General features: G+C 44.5%; 1 protein-coding gene across 1 annotated transcript; it reads left to right on the top strand.

The window, feature by feature from the left end:
* Nucleotides 1–7,414: 7,414 nt before the first annotated feature.
* Nucleotides 7,415–10,304, top strand: LOC146006913 (uncharacterized). Its single transcript, XM_083145351.1, has 2 exons — nt 7,415–9,193; nt 9,490–10,304. The coding sequence occupies exon 1, from the start codon at nt 7,776–7,778 to the stop codon at nt 8,706–8,708; it is 933 nt and encodes a 310-aa protein (XP_083001477.1). The 5' UTR covers nt 7,415–7,775; the 3' UTR covers nt 8,709–9,193; nt 9,490–10,304.
* The last annotated feature ends 444 nt before the right edge of the window (nt 10,305–10,748 follow it).

The raw sequence follows: 10,748 nt of genomic DNA, 5'->3' as shown, positions 1-10,748 counted from the left end.
GTGGGTAAACACTATTAAACAATCGGGAACATACATTACTGACCCCAACGACATATGTAGCGAGTTCATGATAATGTAACTGAAAGCGATTCCTTCTTGAAGACAGCTAATTTACCCACACTCTCACAGGAGGAAAGGGATATGCTAGATAGCCCCATTACGGAGGAAGAAGTATGCACCACTATCAAGTCCCTCTCTAACGGCAAAAGCCCAGGCCCAGACGGATTCGGAGCTGAATTCTATAAATTGCTACGCTCTGAGATCTCCCCAATCCTGACCCTTCTTTTCAACCACATCCTGACCTCCAAAACCCTACCGCCCAACTTTAATGAAGCCAAAATTATAGTCCTCCTGAACCCTGGAAGGAACCCCTCCCTGGTCGGCTCCTATCGCCCTATCTCCCTCCTGAATCAGGACTTTAAAATCTTAACAAAATTAATGGCCAACCGCCTACAGAAGTGTCTACCACACCTAATTTCACCTGCCCAGCTCGGCTTTGTTAAGGGAAGACAGTCAGTGGTGGGTATTCGCGCAGCTATTGCCGCAATAACTCATACCCGGCTCCATCAAACCCATGATAATATCCTCCTTAACTTAGATGCCGAAAAAGCCTTTGACCAGATAGCTTGGCCTCATCTTCACAGGATATTAGCTAGTCAACTATTTGGAGAATCCTTTAGGGCTTTCGTCACATCTATATACACAGACCCTAAGGCCCAAGTATTGGTTAACAATATTGCCTCTCCCACCTTCTCCCTTGAAAGAGATCACGTCAGGGATGCCCCCTTTCCCCACTACTTTTCAACCTGGCACTTGAACCACTCCTCCGCCACATCACTTCATCATCTCATATCCAGGGCATAAACATAGGCACCAGAGAGATACGGGTAGTAGCATTCGCGGACGACATCCTCCTTTTCCTTTCCAACCCTAAACACTCGGTCCCCTTCCTTATTGATACAATCAATAGCTTATCCTCCTTTGCTGGCTTTTCAATCAATCTCCACAAATCTGAAGCTCTCGCCATCTTTGGTCAGGCACGCAACGGATGGTCCACACCTTTCCCTTTTAAATGGGCTACCTCTTCCATCACTTACTTAGGTATTATTCTTCCCCCACACCCACATACCCTATATACACATAACATAGCTCCAGTTATTCAAAAAATTAAAATGGAACTTACCTTATGGCAGAATTTACCTCTAAATTTCATAGGCCGCTGTAATCTTTTTAAAATGGCTAGTTTTCCTAAACTATTATATATTCTACAAATGACCCCAGTCTTACTCACCAAATCTGACTTGTCTTCCCTTGATGCCATGATATCCAAGTTTATCTGGAACTCCAAAAAACCTAGAATTAGCCTTTCCAAGCTAACGCAAACTACTCAGAGAGGTGGAGTCAACCTGCCTAATATCAAATATTACAACTTGGCATGTATCCTTCGTTTTGCTGTAGATTGGATTGCTAATACTAACATATTCACGGATGTCTCTCTAGACTCCCAGCTCTCCCATCCCCTCTCCCTCAGCTATATTCTACACGCTAAACCATCCCACCTAAAGTCGGCTCAATACGATAACCCTCTTCTATCTTCCACAATTTACGCATGGAGACGTGCTAGGAAATCATTACACCTACAGTGTTACCTCTCCCTATCTCTACCACTTGTGGGCAATCTGGAGTTCCAGAATGGCGAAACCACCTCTCCCTTCACCACCTGGCGCTCTTATGGCATTCTGTCATTACGACATCTACTAAACACCCAACATACCCCGTTTAACCTTTGACGAAGCTGTCTCACGTTATCACCTGTTGCCACACCATAAATTTGCATACTTCCAAGCAACACACTACTTGCAATCCATACTCACCAAATTGCGGCCCCAAGATATCACAAATTCCCTTGATTCCGTCATCCGCACCTGCACACACTCCATATCCACATTATACGCACGCATACGCCCCGAATTGGATCCCGACTCGGATATCCAGGCACTACACAAATGGTCATCGCAGATCACAACTCTAGAGCCTGAAACCATTTTAGACACGTTCTTATCCAACCTCAAACTTATTCCGGCTAGTTCCTATCAGGAGATGTCTTACAAAATTCTACACAGGGCCTATTTCTCCCCCAAACGATGTTACCTGATGGGCACCGCTGACTCTTCGGATTGCCCCAAATGTCACTCCCATGATGCTGACCTACTTCACTGCTTTTGGTCCTGCCCACATATCCAAGCTTTCTGGAATACCCTACACAACTTTGCCACCTCTTCATTGAAACTGGTTTTTCAGTGTAATAAGGCATGGGCGTTGTTTGGATACGTTGCAGACCAATCCTCTGTCCCCAAGCACGACAAAAAACTCTTGGTGATCCTGTCCGCTGTTGGCAGAAAAGCCATCCTGCAGCAGTGGATACACACCTTGGCCCCCTCCTTAGAGATGGCGACGTCTAGGCTGCTCTTCCTATTTACCATGGATTGGCTAGAGACGTCCCTCCACAAGGAATCCATGACCGCAACCCTATTCCAATGCTGGGATAAATATATCTAAATCCTACCACATAGGACTAAATCGGCAATCCAATTATGTTTCCAATCCACCTCATGGTATAACTTTCAACTCCTCCAGAATAAGACCCCTGTCACCATTTAGACACCATATCTCCTGAGACCCCCTCTCCCTGTATACTTTTACTCCACATTCTGCTCCCACTCTTCACTCTCTTTCCCATATATCTCCTGCTGGATGGCTGGATCGGTCCATGGATGGGTGGATGGCCTGGTGCTAAAGGTGGGCTGTTATTTGTTATTTGTTTAGTTAGTTATTTGGATATCTCGAAATTGATATCTATTAGGTACTATCGAATTAGTATTGTTACTATTTTTGTGGCTTGCATTTTTATCTGAATGCTAAGGCCTTACTAATTATTCTTGGCAAATCATTGCTCAACTTATTGTTTTACCACTACCGAAGCTGCCATGCCATGTTCCTTGTACCATTTTTTTTTTTCTTTTACCTATATTATATGTTATTTATTTTTGGAAAATTTTGAAAATTGTGAATTGATCCTCATAAAGTACTGTTATATATCTAATTCTGATGTTTGTAACAATGTTGATACATGAGGCTCAATAAAACATATTTTGGAAGGAAAGAAGAGGGATGGGGTCTAGACCAATCTGCGCAGAGGAAGCTGCCTGTATCTCTTATTCAAGTGAAAAGGCCCACCTGGACCTTTTAGAAAACTTTTAGGGGTGAGAGTAACTTGAAAATTTAAATATGGGTGCTAGGTGTCAATACAAGGGAAACAGATAGTTTTAAACTGTTTTCAAAAAGAGGCTAGTACTCCCCTGTTAATGTCCTCCTTTTTGTCCTCCTCTCGATATCTCTTCCCGTATTCGTATATGAAAAGACAAAACAAAAGGGAGACAGAGGGCAGGTTCACTCGTGTTATGTAGGGTACACACCAGGACGACCCGCTCACGATGCACATCGTGAGCGGGTCGTCAGTGTCTCGTCCGACCCGCTCACGGTGACGCGGGGGGGCACGACCCGCTCACGATGTGCACCGTGAGAGGGACCGATCCGATGGCGACCCGCACCCGGCTGTATGGTCGTCATTGAGATCCTTCCTGCAGCAGGTAGGATCTCAATAACGACCGACCGACCCGCGGGACCGCGCATCGGATCGGTATCGGTCCACAGCAGGTCAGAAAAGGGCCCAATCAGCACACAATCTACATCCAATTGATCGGAATTGGATCTAGATTGTGGGGATCGGGCCCTAGTCGTCCTGGTGTTTACCCAGCATAATACTGTTTTGACTAGTTTGTCAGATACAACGTTTTATCAGAGAATAAATTGATGAATAAAGTGTGGGGGTTGTAACCCCCTTCCAAATGCACTCACACGATATAGGGCAGTATTCAATGAGAATTTTGACGATGTGCAGCGAATCCTGTTTAGGATTCGCTGCACATTCGCCACTGCCCGCTGCGTTCCGGAGCCTCGCAGTCTCCAGTATTCAACGAGTCAGGGGCTCACTGCCCCTGACCGGCGAATTTTAACTCCTGCGGCAATGCCGCAGTGAGCCTGAGGACGGCGGCAGGCAGGGAGATAGAAGTCTCCCTGCCTGCCCCAGAACGTTTGTGGGGGGGAGGTGGGCTCCCCGGGAGCCAGGCAGCACAGACTGTCCCCCGGGATAGCCAACAGGGGACCGGGTATTCACTACACCCGATCGTGCATATGTAATGATCGGGTGCAGTGAATATATGAATATCTAATGAGCGGCTCGGCTCCCGGCCCCCTGCTGGCTGCTCTGTGTAAAAAAAATATATATATATTTTTTTTAATTAAATATATATTCATGTGCTTACAGCACATGAATAAAAATAGCATGCCCCTCCTCAGAATAAAATTCCTGATTTTTTGACACCAAATGTAAAAAACAAAACACTTTATTTTAAAAGTTCACATTCCACTTCACCATAAAAAGATAGCGATTGCTACTCGGTGAATCATGGCGATAAAAACCTTGAAGTGTATTCGCCATCTGGTCATTGAATAGGGTGATTCACCGTTTTAGTCAAAAAAATCGCCTTACAGCACGAAAATAGCACAAAATCGCCATAAAACATGGCGAATCAGCCTCATTGAATACTGCCCATAGAATTAAATACGGCTTGTAATATATACCAAATGTGGTGAATCTGGAACTTAAAACAGATGATAATAAGTTGGGGGTAGGTCCCCCTACCCAATTTACTCACTCAGGGTCAGATTATGATTCGCATATCAGAATATTCCTTGAGCCTTGCGTCCTCTGTTCTGGATACAGTATATACAGATTTCCAAAGCAGAGAAAGAAAATAGACACTGTGGGTACTGTATATAATAAAAACAGATATCCCTTTATTTAAATTACAGTGTATTTTAAAACATAAAACAAAAAGATTTCACTCTGGAGCCACTTGTACTACTAAGGACCGGTGAGACCTGAAGTTTCTAGTTCTTAATGAAGTGGACAGGACATGTGGGGCCCCGTTTTACCTGACCACTTGAAGCCTCAGGTGTTTCCGTCCCGTAGACAATAGGCATCCAGGAGTTTGAAAATGTATCAGAGAGGATCGTCCACCGACGCGTTTCGATCCGGACTGGATCTTTATCAAGGTGTATCCTCTCTCTGTAGTTGGCTGGTACTGACTGGAGGCGGGTCCTTTCAAATTCCCGCCATAATTTGTAGAGCTGTTTAGTCAATAAATCACCCATCCCATCCCTAGTAATGTTATGTGTAATACAGGTTTCCCCGGGATGGTTTGAGGTCATTTCCGGTCTCTATCACGTGACCTCCCCTGACTCTTCTCTATGTGTCCGGCGGTGTTTGTTCGGAACTTCCGTCGCGTCACGCTCCTTCATTTCTGGCCTTCTCTGACGGCGTTTAGTCATCAGATCCGGCTATTCCCTGGTCCGTGCGTGTCATGTTCTGCCATTGCGGCTATTCACTCTGGCTTCCGTCTTTTTTTCTTCTTCCTCCTTCCGGTCTCGATGACCATTCTCGGTATATACTCTTTCTTGCGTTCCATCTTCGTTTTCCTGTTTGCGTTTCAATTGAATTTTCCCCGCATGACTGTATCTTTGTATCTTGGTTCCGGATCCATCTGTTTTTTTTCCTAAAGGATTGAACCGTATTTAGCAGCATTGTCATGTTCTTATATATTCAAAACAGTTTAATAAAAATTAAACGGTACAAAAAAAGGGGGAATTTCTAAAAGTGTATAATATGTGGCTCTGTTGAAAGAAAACTATTGTCTTAATAAAATGGTTAAAAATTATTTTAATAATTATTTAAAAAACTGTATTGTTGAATAAATAGGGGAAAAGGGGAATGGATAGCAGCTTTGATACCAGGTTTTGGATAGGGGATTTTTTATACTATAGAAACCACTTTATCTCAAAGTCCTGATTTAATCCCGAAGGTATCAGTGTTTTGTAATTGAATATGCATTTCTTCTCTATTTGAGCCAGCAGTTTCGGCAAGTTTTTATTTCTCTCTGTGGTTTTTACAAGTTTTATCCCCCAGAAACCTTTTATATGGTCAGTGGAGCAATGATGTTCCTTTTTAAAGTGTGCAGAAAGGGAGTGTAGTTCGAAACCCTTTCTAATATTTCTTAGGTGCTCCCCTATTCATGTTTTTAAAGGTCTGGATGTCCTTCCAATGTAAAACTTGTCACATGAGCATCTGACTGCATACACAAGTGTTACATGTGACAAATTCAGTTATTTTTACATTGTGTCCATTTATTTGAATTGATTCAAATTTTGATTGATTGAAACTTTTAATGTTACGGCATCCCAAGCAGAGTCCACATCTATAGAAGCCGATTGAGCGGTTATAGCTCTGCCGAGTAGCATCTGTAGGACAAAGGCTGCGTACCAATTTATTTTTTATGTTCTTTGATTTTCGGTACACATGCACTGGTTTATTTGGTAAATGTTTGCCTAAAACCGGGTCTTGTTTCAGGATGGGCCAGTTCTTTTTAAAGGCTTTTTCTATTGCCTGGTGTTGGGAGTTAAATTGTGTTATAAAAACCCATTTCATTCTTTCATTTTCTCTGTTTTTTTTTGCTGTGGTTTTAGAAGAGTTTCTCTTTCTACATTCCTTGCTTCCATAAGGCCCTGTTCTATATTATGGCTATCATATCCGCATGATTTAAAAGCTTCCTTCATTTCTCTGGACTGATCTTCAAAAGTGTCTTTTTCCATGCAATTCCTTCTCACACGCTTAAATTGGCCTCCCGGAATTCCGTTCAGCCAATTTCTATGGTGACAACTATCTGCCTGGATGTATGCTACGGAATCAGTCGGCTTTTGATAGGTTTTTGTGCAAATACATCCTTCTTTGATAAAAATGGTTAAATCCAGAAAATTGATGGTGGTTTTATCAATATTAAAAAGTAATTTAATATTAAAAAGATTATTATTTAAAAATGTGCAAAAAAGGTTGAGTTCCTCCTCATCTCCACTCCAGATAAATAAAATGTCGTCTATATATCTGTGCCAGGACACCAGGTTTGCCCCATATAGGTTGTTGTTCCAAATGTAGAGATCTTCCCAACGTCCCATAAATAAATTTGCATAACTAGGGGCAAACCTGGTGCCCATAGCCATTCCCTTCTGTTGGAGATTGACTAAACAGCTCTACAATCAGTACCAGTCAGTACCATTCAGACAGCTATTTAAACCAGCCAACTACAGAGAGAGGATACATCTTGATAAAGATCCAGTCCGGATTGAAACGCGTCGGTGGACGATCCTCTCTGATACATTTTCAAACTCCTGGATGCCTATTGTCTACGGGACGGAAACACCTGAGGCTTCAAGTGGTCAGGTAAAACGGGGCCCCACATGTCCTGTCCACTTCATTAAGAGCTAGAAACATGGGGTGACATTCTATGGGATGAGATAAATGCGCATGTTTTTTTAGCGCACCACATCGCCGCTATTCGCCCTTTTTCAAATCGCATTTTTTGGTAATAATTTGCATATTTAATGGGATACGCTTTGGAGGCTGAAAAGTGCGAAGTGGTGCGATTTGCGGCGAAGTGGTGCGAATTTAAGTCACAAAAAAGTGCGATTTACAAAACTGTCTCCGCATGACTAAGAACCCCCCAACCTATTGGCCCACCTCTGTCCCCTCCATTATGCATCACACCCCCTATATAAAGGGGCACTGGCGCCATTTCACTCTTTGATAGGAAGTAAGGAGCATGGAGAGGAGCAGTGGCAGTGTGAGTACAGGAAGAGGTGTTGGTGGCAGAGGGAGCAGTGGCAGAGGGAGCAGTGGCAGAGGGAGGAGTGGCAGAGGAACCAGTGGCAGAGGGAGCAGTGGCAGAGGGAGCAGTGGCAGAGGGAGCAGTGGCAGCAGCCAGCCAAGTGGGAGAGCCAGCAGTGTGGCAGGCAGCATGGCCACAGCAAGGCCAGCCCCAGTCCATGCCCTGGCCGTCCAGCCTCAGCAGGAGGAGGTGGAGGATCCGCTGGCATCCCCATCCTATAGCCAAGCCCTTGACCATACCCCACAGCAGCTGCAGGAGGGCCACATGTCAGAGGTGGAGGAAGATGGTGGTGAGGAGGAGGAAGACACTGGCATGGAGGAGGAGGGGTACATGGCTGGAGTCGAAAATGAGGAGGAGGAGGAGGAGGAGGTAGAAGCTGGCCGCACAAAAAGTGGCCGAAAGGTCAGATTCTCCTATGACGAAAATGCTGCACTTGTCCGGGCTATCATGCCAGTGTTTGACGGGTTACTGGGGAAAAGTCACTACAAGACCACTGCACAGCGCAAAAGGGCTATGTGGAAGGACATCACCCAGGCGGTGAACGCTGTAAGTCAGCACAAGCGCCTGGTCAGAAATGTCAAGAAGAGATTCAACGACATCAAAAGGCAGCTGAAAAGTAAAATGGCCATGGAGTTGGAGGAGGCCACCAAGACTGGCGGAGGAAGCCCCACCACTGTGTGCTACACATCGTATGAGGTGAAGTTGAAGCGCATCATACCCCCTGAGGTCCTGCCTGGCATGCACGTGGCGGATACCGATAGGCCGCAAACGCCATCCAGAGCTGGTAAGTGTGACCACATGCAATCCAAAATAAACATGCCAATGCTTTCTAACTGTAATCTTCACTTGAATTGTTATGCTAAGTAAAGTGCTGCTGTGGAACTACATAGCCCAGCAAGGTCATGCACAAGAAATTGCCTGCTCCTACTTTCAAATTGCTCATAATGCTGGCCCTTGTAGTTCCACAACTGCTCATATTGATTAACACTGTAACATTCTTTCTAGCAGCCTAACATGTATGTGGCCAAAAACACAGAGGTGTACTGGTGGTTTAGCTGCCATGCCTACATACCACAGATTATCCAATAGTTGTCATGTGTACAATAGTTTAATAATAATCTAACCAAAAAATCTTTTGGTTAAAAAAAAAAAAAAAGGTGGTGAAGAAATAATGCAGTCCTTATCCAAAGGGTATTGTCCATTATTGTCATTTCAATGCATGTTTGCTGAAAATGCTTATCCATTGCAAGGTCCATAATGCCTGGCCATCTTTCCTTGCACAGATTGTCCATCCCGAAGTGCTCACGCATCCAAGAAAAGAAGGCCCGTTGCTGCAGAATCTGTGGAAGCAGGTAAATGAACAAAAAACACGCCATTACACATACAGTACACACACGCATGTCACATCAACAATATCTCACACTACATTCATCTCCTGCTGCTACATTGCAACGGAAATGAATGTAATCTGAGCTAGGCATGTGACTTATTATTAATGTCAATGTTACATGCTCTATCGGGGTACATGTGTAAGTACATAACACCCCTAGGTATGTGCGTCCAGCATCTAAAGCCCTTTCTAAAACAGTACAGAAGAGAGTCTGGCCTATATATGCATCAGTACTTACCTCTTCATCTGTATCCACAGGTACTATACAACTAGGGACAGACCAAACCGATTCTTCAATGATGGTGTTGGACGAAATGGACATCATTCTTGAACCGGTGGAGACCTTTGCGGCAGAGGAAGAAATACAGACCTCATCACAGAGTGATCTTCCCCCAAGTGGGGTGTCTCCCAACCCACCCCCACCCACCAACACATATATGGGGTATACAGCCGCTTCGGCTTCCCAAGTAGCTAACTCCTTGGTCAATTTCAAGGACAAACAAATAGAATTCATGGCCTCCCAAAGCCTGCAAATAGGTAACATCCAGGGGTACATGCGTGACACGTTTCTTCAATTACGAAAAATTGCACGTAGTGTACGGGTAGGTGTAGGCACTCATGTGCGCATTGCTAACAGCATTGACACCCGTTTTGCAGATCTAACTTCTGCTGTGAGGGAACAGAATAGCCATATTGGCAGCCTTGCGCAAAGTATAGCTGCACTAAGCCAATCATGCACAGCGCAGACCAATGCCTTAATAGGTATGCAGGCCCAACTACAGCATCTAGAAGCCAATGTCGGAGGTGGCGCAGCATCAACCCTCAGCAGTGTTTCTAGCACCCCAATAAGTGGCTCCCCCACTTCCCCACCCCGTCGGAGTATTAGGACCCGTGGTGGGCTGGGTGCAGGTTCTAGAAGTGGTGTAGGGTTGCCTGATGCTGGGAGAAGATAGCTCATATGTTTGATAGTTTTGTCATATGCAATACATCTTGTTACATCCCCCGACAGTTTTTATGTTTCACTTGCAAAAATGCAGATTGGTTCTCACATATTAGACTGCAGTAAAAATGTCTAACCGCATACCACTGTGTCTGTGTATTATTTTTAAAACAATTATTGTGTGAATTATGACATATTGTAATGGTATATGACAATGGGATTGCTCTAAAGTAGTGTGGGGTAACTCCTGGCCCGTCAAAGGTTGTGGAACTACATATTCCAGCAAGCTCTGACACTCATGGTTTGGACTGTAATGGTTATAGTATGTCAGGGCATGCTGGCACGTGTAGTTCCACAACACCAGTGAGCCATGTTTGACAGCAAACGTAATTCATACATGTATCAAATGTACTTACAAGCTTGATACCAGCAAGGGATAGGTCAGCACCACCAGCTGCATCCGTTGGGCTCACGTGCGGGAATGCTGAGAGTCTATAGAAAGCCAACTTGTGGTCCTGCCACTCCAACTCAGAACTGGGGAATCTGATGTATGTGCGCCACAACTTCTTTAAAGCAA

Source organism: Crinia signifera, chromosome 6 (assembly GCF_055691185.1).
Source record: "Crinia signifera chromosome 6, ASM5569118v1, whole genome shotgun sequence".
Classification (NCBI taxonomy): Eukaryota; Metazoa; Chordata; class Amphibia; order Anura; family Myobatrachidae; genus Crinia; species Crinia signifera.
Note: the sequence above shows the minus strand (reverse complement) of the source record. Positions and strands in the feature narration are given on the sequence as shown.